The 19,252-nt window shown below is 43.8% G+C and overlaps 1 protein-coding gene and 2 pseudogenes across 1 annotated transcript; all 3 read left to right on the plus strand.

The window, feature by feature from the left end:
- Window positions 1–3,481: 3,481 nt before the first annotated feature.
- On the plus strand, window positions 3,482–5,577 carry LOC123347704 (annotated as a pseudogene).
- Window positions 5,578–13,946: 8,369 nt separating this feature from the next.
- Window positions 13,947–14,944, plus strand: LOC123347300 (olfactory receptor 49-like). Its single transcript, XM_044984722.1, has one exon. The coding sequence runs from the start codon at window positions 13,947–13,949 to the stop codon at window positions 14,874–14,876; it is 930 nt and encodes a 309-aa protein (XP_044840657.1). The 3' UTR covers window positions 14,877–14,944.
- LOC123347705 lies at window positions 14,929–16,005 on the plus strand (annotated as a pseudogene).
- The last annotated feature ends 3,247 nt before the right edge of the window (window positions 16,006–19,252 follow it).

Consider the following 19,252-nt stretch of genomic DNA (forward strand, 5'->3'; position numbering starts at 1 on the left):
ATGGATATGATAACCAAAAATTGGGGGGACAGGAGAATAAATATAGAAGTGAGACTATTATGGTAAATTTGATAAGCAACAGTAGCACACAGCAGATGATAATCTTTATTATTTTCTACTTATCACAGCATTGGTGAGATGTATTTGAAGGTGAACAATATGGTGGTTTTGCAGATTTCTGCAAGGCATCGGTCCTTGAGGCTTGCTTTCAACTTAGGATACCGAATGGTGCTACCATTATCTTTGGAATCCCTTAATGGGATATATTGAATTAGGAAACTTTAAGATTGATTTCATTTCGTTGGTCAAGTTATGGCTGGTGTCTTGGAGCCCAAGACCCTGCTGAAAATTCCACAACCCCCAGCTGTAAACCCAACCGAATAGATGATCTGACTTACTGCAAAACGGGCACCTCAGAGGAATAAGGGGCCGTCGTGTGCTGTGTATTTAAACTCCAAGAGAAATATTGTTGAAAGAGGAAGGGTTTGGAGATGCACACAGGACCTTGTCTGAAAAAAAAAAAAAGACATGTTCTGTTTGTGATGCAGAGAGCAACCATCCGTGCCGGTGAACATGTGCGTCCTCATGCTCCATTCTCCAACTCTGTAATGACCTCTGCATGGACACCAGAATCTTAGCAGCATTGCCCAAGTGCACACTAGAGCCAACGGGAAGCTCTCTATTGACTTTGAAGAGCTCTGGATCCAATCCTGATGGTCTAAGTTGGGTGAGCTGACTGATTTTAAAATCCAGCCATTCTAACTATGCTATTCAATACACATAGAGGCGGGTGTCTATGCGGGAAGGGAATGAATTATGAAACCAGGGATTTAGAATAAAATCCTTCCTAATTAGTAACCGTGTCATGTTAGAGCAACGTCTACCTGAATCCAGAACCAGCCTGAAGCAATAGCTCACAGAGAAACATGAGCATCTCCCATCCACTGCTATAGGATTTGAAAACCAATGACGTTATCTTCAGTGGCAGCAGAGCTGTCTATCTTGTCACCTATCCCTTGAGCAGAAAGATACAGACAACTTACTGTTGGGTGTAGAGTCTGATTTCAGGGTGGGGTGTAATAGGACAGATCATTGCTATGAAAGTCCTTTGCAGTGGACAAGAATGTGAGTCTGACGTCAATCCTGGGCACAATGACAAAGCGGATAATACGAGTTTTGATTAGCATAGAATTAAAGGAGGGCAATATAACTAATTCCGATCAGCATGGGCTTATGGAAAAGAAATTCCGTAAAAGAAACTGGAATTTTTTTGGGATGTGATTAGAAGTTTGATAGAGGTGATAATCTCCCATTTCTGTAAGGCATTTGACATGGTGCAGAATGACACAAAGTCACAGAAAGGAAGGGCTGGGCTGGAAGGGACCTCAAGAGGTCATCTAGTCCAGATCCCTGTGCTGAGGCAGAGTTAAATATGCCTAGATCATCCCTGACAGATCTTTGACTAACCTGCTCTTAAATACCTTTAATGACAGGGATTCACAACCTCCTGGGGTGACCTATTCCAGTACTTAACTGTCCTTCACGTTAGAAAGTTTTCCCTAATATTAAATCTAAATCTCCCTCGATGAAGATTAAGCTCTTTTCTTCTAGTCCTACGTTCAATGGACATGAAGAACCACTGGTCATTGTCCTCTTTAGAGCAGCCTTTCATGTATTTAAAGACTGTTCTCAAGTCTCCCCTCCGTGTTCTTTTCTCAAAACTGAATAGGCCTCATTTATTTTAACCTTTCCCACAGGTCAGGTTTTCTAAATCTTGTATCATTTTGGTTTCTTTCCTCTGAACTCTCTCCAATTTGTCCACATCTTTCTTTTAAGTGAGGCACCCAGATCTGGACACTGTAGTCCAGCTGAGGCCTCACGAGTGACAAGAGAGTGGGACAATTACTTCCCAAGTCTTAGCGACACCACTATTATTACACCCCAGAATTATATTGGCCTTTTTTGCAGCAGCATCACATTATTGACTCACGCTCAATTTGTGATCTACTCTAACCCTACCTGCTTTGCAGCAGTGTCACCTCTAAGACAGTTAGTCCCCATTCTGTAGTTGTGCACTGGATTATTTTTCTTCCTAAGTGTTGTACTTTCTCCTTGTCTTTATTGAGTTTCAACTTGCACATTTCAGACCAATTCTCCAATTTGTCAAGGGCATTTTGAATACTAATCCTGCCCTCAAAAATGCTAGCAACCCCTCCCAGCTTGGTGTCATCCACCAATGTAATAAGCCTACTCTCCACTCCATTATCAAAGTCATTAATGAAAATATTGAAAAGTACCAGAGCAAGGACACACTGCTGTGGGAGTCCACTGGCCAAGGACTCCCACTTTGACACTGAATCATTGATAACTGTGCTTTCACTATGGTCTTTCAATGAATTTCACACCCACCTTATATTTCATCTGAGCCACATTTTCCTAATTTGCCTAACAGAATGTCATGTGAGACTGTGTCAAAAGCATAACTAAAACCAGGATATATCACATCTAGAGGTGCCCAACTAGCCACCAGGCCAGTAACTGTGCCAAAGGACATTAGATTTGTATGTCATGATTTGTTCTTCTCAAATCCATGCTGGCTGTTACTTAAAACCCTGGTATCCTCTAAGTGCTTAAAATTTCATCGTTTAAAACATTGTTCCAGTATCTTTCCAGGTATCAAAGTTAGGGTGACTGCTCTGTAATTCCCCAGTTCCCGTTACTGCCCCTTTTCTAAAGACAGATACTATTTTTGATTAGATTTTTGACATTGTGATTAACAAACTAGAATGATACACAATTAACACAGCACACATTAAATGGATTAAACAGTGTCTAAGTGAAAGGACTCCACATGGAAATATATCAGGGCAATCATCACTGTGCGGGTGTGTTTGTACTGGGGTCGATTCTTGGTCATGCACTTTTAAATATTTTCGTCAATGATATGGAAAGAACACAAACAAATACAAATGAGCAGTGAGGGCATTTCATCACTGAAACAACTTTCTCAGCCTTGTGGTGGATTTTCCAGTGCTGAATTTTTAAAAATTATAATGGGATGTTTTTCTAAAGGAGGTGCAGAACAGGAGTTAATTCAGGGAAAGGTCTCTGTCCTGCGTTGTACAGGAGATCAGACTACATTATCAGAATGGTGCCCTCTAGATTTATAATCCCTGTTTCTATGGAAAAAAAGTTAAAGTGTATGGTTTTTTAAAAGAAAATATTTTCATTTTTCCTTCCCCTCCAGCTCTCTCTCTCTCTTTGCAATTATCAGTCATTGTCCTCTGAGCTCCTCTGCTTGATTCTAATTTCTCTGTCAGGATCTTTTCATAGATCCCAAGTCTGTTGGGCACCCACCTCCCATTGAAGAGATTTTTTTCTATTTAGACATGGAGGTTCCCCTGAGATTATTCTGTCCACGTGGTGCTATCCACGCTAGGTTTCATGTTTGTATTTTTTTTTCTTTAAAGATGAGCCAAAAATGAAGAACCAGACCACTGTGCAGGAGTTCATCCTCTTGGGCCTGTGCAGTAACCGCCGTTTAATCATCATCCTGTTTGTGGTTCTATTAGTTGTCTTCCTGCTGTCCATAATGGGAAACATCATTGTTGTCATCCTCACCCTCAGGGACCATCGCCTCCAATCCCCCATGTATTTCTTCCACAGGAACTTCTGCCTCTTGGAAATCTGTTTCACCTACATCATCATGCCCAGGTTCCTCTACAGCCTCCTGACAGAGAGAAAATCTATTTCCCTCCTTGGTTGTTTCCTTCAACTGTTGTTGTTCTTCCTCCTGGGTTCCTCTGCATTTAGCGATGGGTGTTGTCATGTCCTTTGGCCACTACCTGGCTATCTGCGGTCGCTTGCTTACGGCACCATCGTGAATGGCAGGGTCTGCTTCCAGTTCATGCTGGGCTGTTGGGTGATGAGTTTTCTCTTAATCTTTCCTCCAATATTTATGGTTGTGTTCTTGCATTTCTGTGGCCCCAATGTCATAAACCATTTCTACTGCAACATAGCTCCATTTCTCCAACTCTCCTGCATAGACACGGGACACATTGGGGTAAAGCTGTTGGTTGCAGCTGTAGTGGTCTTACCTGGCACTTTAACAGTCACCATAATTTCCTATGGCTGTATCATCTGTACTGTCATGTGGATCCCGTCCACCACAGAAAGGAAAAAGGCCTTTTCCACCTGCTCACTCACCTCCTGGTTGTTGTGATATTGTACAGTAGCGCCATCTTCAGGTACATCCGACCAGGTCAGCGGGGCCCTCGGGACTTTGACAAAGATGTGTCTTTTCTGTACTGTGTGTTGGTCTCGTTGTTTATCCCCTACATTTACGCTCACCACAAAGAACAAGTCGAACAGGGTCTAAGGAACATCTGTGGCCAAGCATTTTCTAAGTGCCTAAGGTTAGGTCCATTCATTGCAATTCGGCAGGATGGGCAGGGATGGTGTCCCTGGCCTCTGTTTGCCAGAATCTGGGAATGAGCAACGGGATGGATCACTTGATGACTACCTGTTCTGTTCATTCCCTCTGGGGCACTTGGCATTGGCCACTGTCGGTAAACAGGATACTGAGCTAGATGGACCTTTGGTCTGACTCAGTATGATCATTCTTATGTTATGTAAGGTAGAGGGTGATAAATTGTTCTTCTTACCCACAGAGGACAGGACAAGAAGTAATGGGCAAAAATTGCAGCCAGGGAGGATTAGACTGGCCATTAGGAAAAATCTCCTAACCATCAGGCTAGTTAAGGACTGAAACAAATTGCTTAAGGAGGTTGTGGTATCTCTATCATTGGAGGTTTTTAAGAAGAGGTTAGACAAGCACCTGTCATGGATGGTGTAGAAAATACTTAGTTCTTCCGCAGGGCAGAGGACTGGACTAGATGACCACTCAAGGTCTCTCCCACTCCCACATTTCTAGGATTCTAGGATTTTGGGGACAAGAAAAAAAAAAGGAATTGCAGTACCAGCAGGAGTAGGAAAAGAACCATGGGAAGTGGAAATAAGAAAAAGGGGACTGGAAATAGTGTTGGGCATTTTCTGCAGGCAACAACCATAACACGCAATCTCCATGCTCGGTTTCATTGCAAGACCTTGATTTCCTATATCTAAAGAAGGGCATTGAAATGTCAGAGCTACATTAGTAAAACTTATTACTTCTAACACAAGTTCTCTAGATGATCCATTGCTAAATATCGTAGATCCCTTGAAATCTGTATTTTTATTCAAACACCGTGTAAGTGAGCAGCCACCATTGAGAACCAAACTGCAGTGACAGAGTTTATCCTTCTGGGCTTCACAGATGTTCGCTGGCTGCCGAGCCTGCTCTTCGTTTTCTTACTTATCACCTACGTCTTGACCTTGCTGGAAACAAAGCACCCAGCCACAGATAAGGACTGGCAGCCCCACGCCACATTGAACAAAACTTTCGGGATGGACGCTGAGGGGAAGCCAATCTCCAAAAGCGAGAAATTCCTGAGGAAAAAATACATGGACGTCTGGAGGTGCCGGTCCGCCAGAGTGATGGAGATAATGAGAATATTTCCTGCTATCGTCAAGATGTAGGTGATAAGTAACAAAATGAAGAGCAGGATCTGCAGCCAGCGAACATCTGTGAAGCCCAGAAGGATAAACTCTGTCACTGCAGTTTGGTTCTCCATGGTGGCTGCTCGCTTACCTGCTGTTTGAACAAAGATACAAATTTCATGTGATGTTCGATATCTAGCAATGGATCATCTAGTGAACTAGTCTCAAAAGTAATAAGTTCTACTAACATAACAACGAACTTTCCATGCCTGGTCTTAGATCTATGAAATCCATGTCATGCAATGAAACTGAGCATAGAGATTGCATGTAGTGACTGATACCAGTGGCACATGCATGACTCTATTTCCAGTTCCCATTTATTTATTTTCAATCCCCATGATTATTTTTCCTCTCTCACTGGTACTGCAATTCCTTGAGACCAATTGGCTAATGAGCACTACGGCATCTCTGGGGATGCTTGGGCAGGATCTTTATGGCACCGCTTTTCTCTCTGAAAAGAAAGCAAACGGGTAGAACTGAAGGGGGAAAGTCCATCTCAATTGTTTGTTTGCTTTTTCTTAACCCCAGAAAATGTCTTTTTTTATTATATGGAAATTGACCTGAAATACGGAACATTGTGGGTTTGCATTAAAGCTAAACATGGAAATTTATTCATATTTTACAAACTGAATTTTATATTTAAAAAGAAAGAAATAGCGGAGCTGACAAAAATTGGGGCAGGGAGTGCAGGGGTGGGTAAATTGTGGGTTTGGGGCTTTCAGTGAAAGTCCAAAACATTTCTATGAATGTTTTTGACAAAATAAAAATCATTGTCATCTGGCAGGGTTTTTTTAGGGAGTAAAAGTGACTTCCCATCCAGGCTCCATTGCCTCTATGAGGCAGGGCTCATTTTCATGGGGCAGATTGGGACAAATTTACTCCAGCTAAGTAGAACTTTGCTCCATGACCAGTCTCCTGAGGCTCAATTGTGATTTGGACTATGAAGCCCTACAGAGCAGTCCGGTGATTCCTCCCACTCATGTGCAAAATGCATGGACTTTGGGAGTGAGATTGAAGAATTCAACTGTCCGTTCAAGGGTTTCGTAATACAGGCCCACTGAAATCAGTAAGTCCACCTGCAGAGTAAGATACTGCTCATTGCAATTAAGGCTGGCTCATTCATGGCCCATGCAAGCATTGTTATTAATAATGGTTATTACTGGTATGAATTAGTTTTGTGGCAGAGCACACAGGTGGAGGTCAGAGCCTCACTATGAAGACATAGTCAGCTCATGTGGAAGTTATTGTGGACTTCACTAGACTGCAGTAGCCAGGGGCGGCTCTAGGTATTTTACCGCCCCAAGCACGGCAGGCAGGCTGCCTTCGGCGGCTTGCCTGCGGGAGGTCCGCCAGTCCTGCGGATTCGGCGGCAGCCTGCGGGAGGTCCGCCTAAGCCGCAGGACCAGCGGACCCTCCGTAGGCTGCCAACGAAGGCAACCTGCCTGCCATCTTCGCGGCGACCGGCAGAGCGCCCCCGTGGCTTGCCGCCCCAGGCACACGCTTGCCGTGCTGGTGCCTGGAGCCACCCCTGGCAGTAGCAACAGTTGCACTGAAAAAGAACCTCCATTTCTAAAGCCAGGCATAATTAACTAGTCTATTTTCTTCCCCAATCTATTCCAACATGTTGGTTCTCTGTACTAGAAGCAGGTGCGGCAGAATTCAATTGTTATCATTTTAATCATTTTCACAGATAATATCAATGTTCATTTTAAGTACTTTTTTCTATATACATCAACTTAAATTTTCACAGTTGCAAGAAACAGGGGTGTGTGCGAAGCAATAAGAGCAACAAAGACAATAATTATTTAATGACATTAGGCGTTGAGATTTAAAAGATAAAGATTTGCAACCATTAAAACACAAATTGTTCACATTACATGTCAAACTGTACAAAGTCAATATCTGTAAATCAAACTCGAACCAATTCTCAAGCAGATTTTTCTTATTTTTCCCAGAGGTAAATTTTGATTATTGTCAATGGAAATACTTCTTCATCGGTTTGTGTGTGTATGGTGGAAATGACGTTTATTATCATTTACAGACGTAGAAGTAATCCCTCCCAAGCCTAATTCCAAGGTCATAGTTTTGTGATATGAATAGTCTTGGCTCTGTATAAATAATATAATTTGGTTTAATATTTTAAGGAAGTAGCTCTTAACCAGGGGTACACGTACCCCTGGGGGTACGCAGAGGTCTTCCAGGAGGTACATCAGCTCATCTAGATACTTGACTAGTTTTACAACAGGCTACATAAAAAGCACAATCTAAGTCAGTACAAACTAAAATTTCATACAGACAGTAACTTCTTTATACGTCTGTACACTGAAATGTAAGTACAATATTTATATTCCAATAGATTTTATAAGCATATGGTAAAAATGAAAAAAGAGCAATTTTTCAGTTATGTGCGGTGACACTTTTGTATATGTCTGATTTTGTAAGCAAGTAGTTTTTAAGTGGGGTTGTGACCGGCCTCGATTGGCCCACCGAGCCGCTAGGGGGTGGTGAGTAGTTACTGTCCCACTGGCTGGCCTGCGTCAGGCCCTCTGTCACTAGGGAATTAGCAGAGGAAAGGACGCCGGCAAAGGTCTATAGCGCCCCTCGGGCCGGCGAGCACCAGTGAGGGTCTCTAGCGCTATCGGGATTTTGTTACCCGAGGCGGGTTGGCCGGGGTAGGGGAACACAGGCCCACTCAACTCCACTGCGTTCCAGCCCAGGGCCCTGACAGTGGCGGGGCGAGGGTCCCTCCACAACACGCTGACCAAATAGACCCACCGCGCTGTGCAGTTCTGTCCCTGGGCTCCTTCCTACCTGGTCCCTCAAGCGAGTCCCTCAGGCTCCTCCAGCTCCTCCGGGTACTCGGCAGTGGGCAGCCCTGGTAGCCCCCGGCCTTCCTCCAGGTCAGGTTTCTCCTGGTCCAGGGCCTCCCCTGGCCCAGCAGCAGGGTCTGCATCTGCCTCCCTCCCTGGTGCTGCCCTGACTGGGCTAAGGACCCCGCCCTTTATACTTCCTGTTCCACCCTCCCCTTCCGGGGGGTGGAGTAAGTTTGGTCTGGCCCCGCCCCCTCCGGCTGAGAGAGTGGCTCTTTACCCTCAGGTTTGGGGGGAAGCCACCCTGGCTCCCTACAGAGGTGAAACTTGGGGTAGGCAAGACAAATCCGACTCCTGAGGGGACTACAGTAATCTGGAAAGGTTGAAAACCACTGTTTGAAGGTGTTTCCTGAACAGCAGTGGCAGAACATTGGTGCATCCTGTATTAGATTTAACTGTGTGTGTACAATACTTTGGTAATTTTATACCATTCACAGAATGTGGGGATCTCATTAATAAAAAAAAAGCAAACTTTGTATGGTTGTGCTTAGAGTCCCCAACCAAGTTCAGGGCCCATGGTGATCTGAATACACACACCAAGTGGCAATCCTTGTCCTGAACACCTTAAAATCTCAACAGACAGAAGAGACATATTACCGTCTTCATTCCACCAGCAGGGGAATGAGGCACTGAGAGATGCAGAGACTTCCCAGTTGTCACACAAGGATTCTGTGGCAGAACAAAGAATTAAGCCCAACTTTGTCTACTCTTAGGCCGATATCTCAGGCACAAGCACATCCTTCCTCTCCAAAGCACATGGAGATTCTGCAACAATCCCAATGCATCTTTGCAGTCACCTTTGGTCACCAGCATTCATTACATTTCCCCTTCCTTAAGGCAAACTATCACAGACTCAGGGTCACCGTACCTGTATCCCTCTCCCTGGTCCACTCCCAGAATGTCCAGTCAGGTCTCCAGCCATCACCTGTCACTGAGCAAGGACCTTTGTGCCAGGCCTTTCTAACGGGGGGTATTAAGGAATGAACAACCCCCTGCTATACATGGGGGACCCCCGCAAGACACCCTGCCTAATGCACAGTGCCTAGGTGTTGCTTTCTCATCAAGGGCTCTGAAAAATGAACTGCAGACAGTGACAGGTTACCTCCTGGTGCTTTCTAAGCCAGCCCATTTATTCTTAACGTAAAAGTATTAAAGAAAAAATATATAAAACAGTATCCATTCCTAGATGTATGGTAACTATACCCAGTGACCGCAGCTTAGACATACCCAGTGTGGCCACGCTCACTTTAGATCTAGTAGAGTAACTGAAGTCGAGTGACTCAAATGTAACTCTAACATTTTGGAAACAAGGGGTGTTTCAGCCTAAACAGCAGTACAGAAGCATGTGCCCCCAAATGAAATTAATAGGCAGCAGGTTTAAAATAAATAAAAGGAAGTTTTTCTTCACACAACATACAGTTAACCTGTGGAACTCCTTGCCAGAAGATGTCGTGAAGGCCAAGACCATAACAGGGTTCAAAAAAAACCTAGATAAGTTCATGGAGCACAGGTCCATCAATGGTTATTAGCCAGGATGGGCACGGGATGGTGTCCCTAGCCTCTGTTTGCCAGAAGCTGGTAATGACCTACAGGGGATGGATAAGTTGATGGTTACCTGTTCTGTTCATTTCCTCTGGAACACCAGGCACTGGCCACTGTCAGAAGACAGGATACTGGGCTAGATGGACCTTTGGTCTGATCCAGTCTGGCCATTCTTATGGTCTTATCACGTGAGCACAGAAAAAAGATAGCAGGCATTCCAAGACACTCAGGAACAACCCATCCCTACAACAATGAACCAGCTGCAGGTTACCGGTGGGTGTAATTAACTTAATGTGGCAAAGAGCAACTGATTGTACTTCAATTATGTACATGGAGAATGTACCTGACAATATTTCAGTCAGGGAGAGTTAGGTTTAATTTTCTCATTAATGGCGCGGATCATATTTACCCTGTATAAAAGCCTGAATTAAAGAGATCAGATTTCAGACTGATGTTTGGTGAATTATGGAATTAACCTGGATTGTGTTTTCCAGAAGCTGGGTGTGAGTGACAGGGGATGGATCACTTGATGATTACCTGTCCTGTTCATTCCCTCAGGGGCACCTGGCATTGGCCACTGTAGGGAGAGAGGATACTGGGCTAGACGAACCTTTGGTCTAACCCCGTAGGGCCGTTCCTATATTCTTATGTTCTTATCTGACATGCATTTCCTCCTCACGCTAGCTCACCCTTCCCTTGGGAGTTCTTGGGGGACCATCTTTGCTTAGGTGGGCAGGGTCACCTCTGCCTGCCCCCCACACTTTCAGCAACTTCCCTCAATTGAAGTTGGTGAAAAATGGCTGAACAGCATGAGTGAGTCTTTCATCACCGTCGCGTCTCTCATTCAGGTGACTCACCAGACAGCCTCATCAGGGAACACAGGATCCTACCAGGGTGACTTCAGTTTCTCTGCTGACAAGCCAGTACCTCTGGGCAGGGGCCAGCCTTCTGCCTAGAACGAATACGTCAATGGAGAACCACCATGGTAGAAGAGTTCATTCTCTTGGGCCTGGCCATTGACCAATCATTTAAATATCTTCCTATCCATGGTTCTCTTAATTGCCGCCTTCTTGATCCAATCGGGAAACACCAAGGCCATTTCCTCCATCTCCCTGTAGCAATTCTCTGGCTTGCCAAGAAAATGAGTGAGTTGGCACATGGAGACACAGAACCCATTGGCTTCTCCCTGGGGAATGAAGAAACATAACATCAACCTATTCTTTTCTAAAACTTTTAGAAGAAGGGAGCAGAAGTGTGTCCCTACAGTGTTGTCAGCAAAGCTCATTAGCTAATTGGCCTCAGGGGTCCCAGCCAAAACTGAGGGACAAGAATACAAGACATGACAACTATTATAAATGAGAACACAAAAGGGAGGGGTTGTTTAATATAGCCCAGGTTTATCCTCATGATCTGTTATATATAATGGCATAGATAGACAGGGCCAAATTGGAGCATCTTGATTCAGCAGCTGCAGGATTTCTGTGACAATTGCAGGTGTTTCTAAGGTCTCCATATTCAGAGTCTGAGTGAGGATGAAGAGAACAGGATGTCTGCAGTGGGATTTTAAAGCAATCTCGATTTGAAGAGCCTGGCAGTTATTATTATTGTTTTATTCTGTGGTCCGAGATTGAGTCCCCTGTTTAGGATCGCAGTCCCATTGTGCTAGGCAAAGAAGGGAGCTCTCCCGAAAATATTCACTCTGTGTAGCATAAGTCAGAAAGATATGGATGTGATCAACAGCATAGTTGGGAGATAAACGTGTAGAAAATAATGACAGATGTGAAGAGCAGAGGTGACACAACAGCTGCCATTTTTAGTGTCTCCTGGAGATTGCGGCATTTGGTGAGCTCTGAGGATGGATTTGAAGGTGCGCAATATGGTAACTTTGGAGATCTTTGCAGGATATGAATCTTTGAGGTTTGCAAGTAGATACAATGCCATTACCATTACTTCAGGGATCCCTGTTATGGGATACATTTAATGTGGGAACAATCAGATTTGTTTCATCATGGTGGTGAAGTTACGACAAGTGTCCTTGCAAAAAATTCTGCTACCCTTATCTGCAAAGCCAAGCAAATGGATGAGATGGCTTATTGCAAAATGGGAATCTCTGAGAAATAAGAGACCTTCTTGTTTTGTGTATTCAAACTCCCAGATAAATACTGTTGAAAAAGTAGAACTTTTGAAGAAAGAAGTGTTTGGAGAGGTGCATGGGACCCAATCTGCAAAGACACACGGCTTTTCTTTAGGTTCTGTTTGTGATGAGGAGAGCAGCCGTCTCTGCAGACGAATGTTTGTGACCTCACTCCCCATTTTCCAACTCTGTAAGTACCTCTCCATAGCCACCAGCATCTTAACATTGTCTGAGAGCCCTCTGGAGCCAGTGTTAGGCTCTCAATTGACTTTGAAGACCATTGGATCAGGTCCAAGCTGGGTAATGTGACTGATTTAAAATTTAGTCATTTAAGCTATGCTTCTAGTCAATACAAGGAATGGCGGGTGTCTGTGGGAATGAAACCAGAGTTTAGGAAGGAAAATCCTTCCTAATTTGTAACCAATATGTTGTGTTAGAGCAATTTCCAGCTGAAACTGCAGGCAGCCAGAAGCAGAGCTTCTCGATTAACAGACAAATAGAGGCAGATAACAGAATTAATTCCAGTCAGCGTGGATTCATGGACGAATCTGAGAGCTTTGTTTCATGTCATTACACGTTTGTTTGATGATGGTAATAATGCTGATGCAATATGTTTAGATTTCTGTGAGGCATTTGATGTGATACAGAACCACAGAAATGCCGGGTTGGAAGGGAACTTGAGAGCTCATCTTTTCCATCCCTCCTGTGCTGAGGCAGGACCTCGGCTGTATTCTAACCCTTTTATCATTTTTGTTGCAGTCTTGTGGACCCTCTTCAATTTGTCCACAACTTTCTTTAAGTGTGGACTACACAACTGGACAGTACACTCCAGCTGAGCTCTCACCAGTATTGGGTCACTCACCTCCTGGCTCTTACATACAACAGTCCTGTTAATACACCCTAGTATGATATTGGCCTTTTCCCAACAGCATTGCATTGTGACACAGATTCCATTTGTGAGGCAATATAACCCCAAGGTCCTTTCCAGCAGTGCTACCTACTTGCCAGCTAGTCCCAGTTTGTAGCTGTGCATTTGATATTTTTCTTCCTAAGTCTAGTACTTTGCACTTGTTGGCTATTACTTAAACCCCTGTTATCCTCTAGGTGTTTATAACTCGATTGTTTAATAATTTGTTCCGGTATCTTTCCAAGTATCAAAGTTAGGCTGTTGGGTCTATAATTCCCCAGATACCCTTTGTTTACCCTTTTTTAAGGCAGGTACTATTTTTTATTTGATTTTTTACATTGTGATTAAGAAACTAGAATGATACACAATTAACATGGTGCAAACTGAAGAGATTTAAAACACGTCTAACTGAATAGTGGAATTCTATATGGGCAATCATCCGTGAGCATGGCTGTTTTTAGAGGAGTCCCGCAGGGATCGGTTCCTGGCTCGGTACTTTTAAATTTTTATCAATGACCTGGAAGAAAACAAAAACCAAACTTTCACAGAAAGGAAATTTAACCTTTGGAACAACTTTCCAAGCCTTGTAGTGGATTTTCCATCACTGGAAATTTTAAAACCAATATTAGATTTTTTTTGATGTTGGATGTTTATTTAATTCACAGACGTTCCTTGGTCCATTCTATATAAGAAGTCAGAATAGATGATCATACTGGTGCCTTCTGTCCTTAAAAATCTGTGATAAATAGTGATAAAACGTATGACTTTTTCAAAGAAATTATTAAAGAGATTAGTTCTATTTCTGTGTAGAATTTCACTGCAGGCATTCTGTCCTTATTCGCCTATTGGTGCTGGTTTTAACATGGTTTACTTTTTCTTTAAAGATGAGTGAAGAATGAAGAACCAGACCATGGTGGTGGAATTCATCATTGTGGGACTGTCCAACAACCACCATGTCAACATCATCCTGTTTGTGGTTCTATCGGTTGTCTTCTTCTTGACTGTGATGGGTAACATTGCTGTTGTCACCCTCTCCTTGGTGGACCATCGCCTCCAATCGCCCATGTATTTCTTCCTCAGGAACTTTTCACTCTTGGAAATCTGCTTCAGCTTAGTCATCATGCCCAAGTTCCTCTACAGCCTCCTGACAGAGAGAAAATCTATTTCCCTCCCTGGTTGTTTCCTTCAGTTGTTGTTGTTCTTTGTCCTGGGATGCTGTATATTTTTCCATGTGGGTATGATGTCCTTTGACCGCTACATGGCTATCTGCCATCCCTTTCGTTACGGCACCATCATGAATGGCAAGGTCTGCTTCCAGTTAGTGCTGGGCTGCTGGGTGATGAGTTTAATTATAATGTTTCCCCCAGCCTTTATGACCGTCCTGGTGCCATTCTGTGGCCCCAATGTCATAAACCACTTCTATTGCGACACAGCCGCATTGCTCCAGCTCTCCTGCATAGACACGGGACACATTGAGGTAATGCTGTTGCTTTCAACTTCACTTTTCGTACTTGGAAATTTCACAGTCACTATCATTTCCTATGGCTGTATCATCTGTACTATCTTGCGCATCCCATCCACCACAGGAAGGAAAAAGGCCTTTTCCACCTGCTCCGCTCACCTCCTGGTTGTTGTGATATTTTACAGTAGCTCCATCTTCAGGTATGTCCGAAGAAGTCAGCGAGGAGCGCAAGAATTTGACAAATTTGTGGCCTTTTTCTTCTCGGTGGTGGCCCAACTCTTTAACCCCTACATCTACGCTCTCCGCAACAAACAAGTCAAACAGGCCCTGAAGGACCTCTGTGGCAGAGCATTTTCTAAGTGAGTCTCTCATGAAAATCCCTAACCACAAAGAGGCAGGCACACACAGAACCTGGATGGTCTTTGGGTTCATGCCAGGCTCCCCAATGGACTTGGGGGTCCTGAGCAGTAAATAGGAGTGAATTTATTTCCCCAGAGCTAGATGCATAGGATATAAGGCCAAAACGGACTATTTGATCATCAAGTCTGACCTTCGGTATAAAACAGGCCTTAGAATTCATCATTGTGGGACTGTCCAACGACTACCATATCAACAACTTCCTGTTTTTGGTTCTATCGATTGTCTTCTTCTTGACTGTGATGGGTAACATTGCTGTTCTCACCCTCTCCTTGGTGGACCATTGCCTCCAGTCGCCCATGTAATTCTTCCTCAGGAACTTCTCCCTCTTGGAAATCTGCTTCAGCTTAGTCATCATGCCCAGGTTCCTCTACAGTCTCCTGACAGAGAGAAAAATGTTTCCCCTCCCTGGTTGTTTCCTTCAATTGCTGGTTTTCTTCCTCCTGGGCATGTGTGTATTTTTCCATGTGGTTATGATCTCCTTTGACCGCTACATGGCTATTTGCCATCCCTTGCGTTACGGCACCATCATGAATGGCAGGGTCTGCTTCCAGTTCATGCTGGGCTGTTGGGTGATGAGTTTTCTCTTAATCTTTCCTCCAATATTTACGGTTGTGTTCTTGCATTTCTGTGGCCACAATGTCATAAACCATTTCTACTGCGACACAGCCCCATTGCTCCAACTCTCCTGCATAGACACGGGCACATTGAGGTAATGCTCTTGGTTGCAGCTGTAGTGGTCTTACCTGGCACTTTAACAGTCACCATAATTTCCTATGGCTGTATCATCTGTACTATCATGCGGATCCCATCCACCACAGGGGGGAAAAAGGCCTCTTCAACCTGCTCTGCTCACCTCAAAGTTGTTGTGATACTGTACAGTAGCGCCATCTTCAGGTACATCCGACCAGGTCAGCGGGGCACTCAGGACTTTGACAAAGTTGTGTCCCTGGTGTACTGTGTGGTGACTCAACTCTTTAACCCCTACATCTACGCTCTCCGCAACGAACAAGTCAAACAGGCTCTGAAGGACATATTTGGCCGAACAATTTCTAAGTGCCTGAGGATATCATGAAAATCTGGAACCCCAAAGATACAGGAGTGAAGAGAACATGGATGGTCCTTGACTTCGTGCCTGGCTTCACAATGGGCTTGGAGGGTCCTGAGCTGTTAACAGGGGTGAATTTATCTCCTCGTGTCGAGGTTGATAAATTGTATGCCCAAAAGAGATCCTCAGATCAACAAGTGTGAGCTCCTGATAACTCATGCCACAGAATTCCACCAATTAGTTATGCAATGAGACTAGTAACTCATTTCTAATGAAAGTGTATCTTCCTGAATGGCATCCAGTTTTGACTGGAAGACTTCAAGAGATGGAGACTCTTTCTTGGTACTTTGTTCCCAAAATAGAAATTATTAGGTTTTTCTTGGTGAAATGAAACACTAAACAAAATTCAGTTTGGGAAGAACGTTTCTTTAACATCTTGCTAAATTGTTGAAAAGTGAAAACTTTTGATTTTTGAGGATGTTGAAATAAATGTTTTCAATTATTATTTTCCATTTTTTGTGGTCAGGTCTATTCTTTGAATTCACACTGAATTCACAAATACCTTTAGCTGACCTGAAACTGTATTTTTTACATAGGAAATTATTCATCTGAAAAAATTCTCCCGGCTCTGTCATTTCAACATGTGCGGTTTTAGCATCCAGTGAATAGCTCTTGTTCTACCTTTCTCTGTTAGGGGCACTTCTCCTGGGAAAGGGGTACAAGAAACACTGCACAACCCACAGGAGGGATAAATGGCTCCTCACAGAGGCTAAAACAGGGGCTTAGTTGCTAAGATATGTGCACATCTTACTGTTTTGGTTGCCTCATCTCTAGTACCCTGCCTTGGTCTGCTTGTTTGTACCATTCACCTGTTATGCCATATTGTTAGTAGCACTGTTTTTCCTGTTAACTCTGAGATATGTGGACTGAGATCAGCACCCCTTGCCACTGGGCATTCAATAGACAAGTACAAGAGAGAACTCTGGCAAATGTAACGCTTCTAATCTAATGAATAGAGTTGGATAATGAGAAATATTTGGTTTCCTCTTTGCTCTTGGAAGGGGATATTCTCAAGGGTGCAAGTGGAGTCAGGGGCAAATCCTGGCTTCACTGAAATCTTTCTTGCTTCAAAGGTCATTGTCAAAGTGAAAGCCAGTGGGTTCCCACTGGCTCCAGCGTCCCCTTCCATGCACTACTTGGAACTGCAGGGGTCCCCCTGCTGCCCGCTGCAGGCAGGGAGCATCAGGGGTCCCCCTGCCACATGTTGCGGGTGGGGAGCTGTGGGGGTCCCTCACTACATGCAGCAGGCGGGGGGGTGTGGGGATCCCCCTGCCACCCACTGCGGGCAGGGACGCGGTGGAACCCTGCAGCTCCCAGCTGCCACAGGCTGAAGTCACAGAGCTCTTTGAAATTCACGGATCCGGTGATTTCCGTGACAATATCGTAGCTTTACTCACGCTAAGGAAGAGCACCCAATAAACGTCTGCAAAAGCTACTGAGCTCCTTCAAACTCTCCTTTGCTGTGATTCCTTCCACACAAACTCGACAGCTGTTTTGCTGAGCCCATTGTGCATCATGCTGATGGACGCTATCGCACTGATTACCCGGACGATTCTTGTCTTATATTTTGTGGCCTGTCCTGGGCAGGGGCTCTGGCTTTGTACAGTACTTAGCACAATGGGATGCTGGTCTGCGACATAGAGCCTATAGGACTAGCCTGCTTGCTTGCATAGATACATCTTTTCTTATAGCTTAAATGTTTGGTATATTGTAATAGGTTTATAGATTTATATTAAAGTAAGTTTGGCTGTAATGCAAGAGACCTACGGGCCATATCCTGTATGTTACGCTACGGCAAAGTTACTATATCGATACTGAGACCTTTTACTCAGAAAGCAAAGTTGACCTTTATCTTGTTACCTAAATAGCTGAGTACCCACCCCTATGTCTATGACCTTTTATCTAGACCAATAGACAATGGAGAATGGCATGTGGGGGGGGTTAATGTTGTACCCACAGACTTACCAGGTACACAACAAGGGAACTTATGTGGTAAGTACATGTCATCAATACGCACAAACATACTAGCCTATGGGGTAAGTGTACCCTAACATTTTGTGGTTGAGGAATGAAATTTGGGCATAGGAGGAAGGATTTCCAGCACTTGTGCCCTATAAAAGAGGTGACTCACCTTGCTAGAGTACTCTGCTCTATCATTCTCACTTACTTCCTCCACTCACTCTCTCCATTCTATCTATCTACAATGACTCCTACTATCAGTCGGCTGGACTTGTTCTTTTTAAACTTTACGTTTCGAGGGAACTAGGCTAAGCTTGTTTTCCCTAAATTTTATTCTTAGTTTGTTTATTAGGTTTTGATTTTAAGTTAGTCAAGTAAACCCTAAGTTAAATTTGATAGCTCCTAGCATTAGCTTTTTCTAAGCCCTGCATCCCTCACCCAAGAAATGAGAAACCTGAACTGCAAGGCTGGTCCTGTGTATCTTACCACCAGGTTATCAAGGAAGGGTGTGAGTATGTTAACCAAAGCTTTGTTGCATATAATCCTATATTCTCATATGTATCTTTTGAATAGCAGTAATGCAGCTGTAACTTTGTAACTCTGGGTATTTTACCATTTACTTACTATTATTGATTTTAATAAAAAGTCTTTATGACTATATCTGTCTCAGTGTGAGCTTCCTGTCACCCCCCTGAGGGGCCTTTGTAAATTCTGTGGAGCCTGATTCAGGACAAGAACTTTTATCTTCTGATCAAACAGATTGGCGAGCCTAAAACCCATACTAATTAATATTAACAATTAATCAGTAATATTCCTAATTAATTAAATTAATAAAGTAAAGTTAAATTAATTTAAATTGATAAATTAAATTAATATTACTAACAAATCCTAAATCAGGCTAGAGACAGGCGTTTCTAGGCTTGTCAACAGCGGAGTTTCCTCCCAAGGAAATGTCTCACCATCTGCAAAGGCAAGGCAGTTTCGTAGCCAAAGGCACACAAGAAAGTGACGTGACCAGCATCACGTCCGACCACCATTGGCTGCCCTAATCCAATGGATCAGGTACACATTTTGCAGCTGGGCCTGGCTTTTCCCTGTGAGAGTGAGGGAGACTCAAATGTTTCATTCTTTTGGGTCACTTTCAATTCCATTCCTTGGCCAACTGGTCCTTTAGCTATTTGGGCTCTGTGGTGCCTAGATGCTTTTAAAAATCCCATTAGATGCCTAAATATCTTTACCAGTCCAGCCCTAAGTG

This window comes from Mauremys mutica, chromosome 13 (genome assembly GCF_020497125.1).
Source record: "Mauremys mutica isolate MM-2020 ecotype Southern chromosome 13, ASM2049712v1, whole genome shotgun sequence".
Taxonomy (NCBI): Eukaryota; Metazoa; Chordata; order Testudines; family Geoemydidae; genus Mauremys; species Mauremys mutica.

Excerpts from the sequence above, each read along its gene's own strand:
- LOC123347300 (XM_044984722.1), top strand. The coding sequence starts at position 13,947 with ATGAAGAACCAGACCATGGTGGTGGAATTCATCATTGTGGGACTGTCC.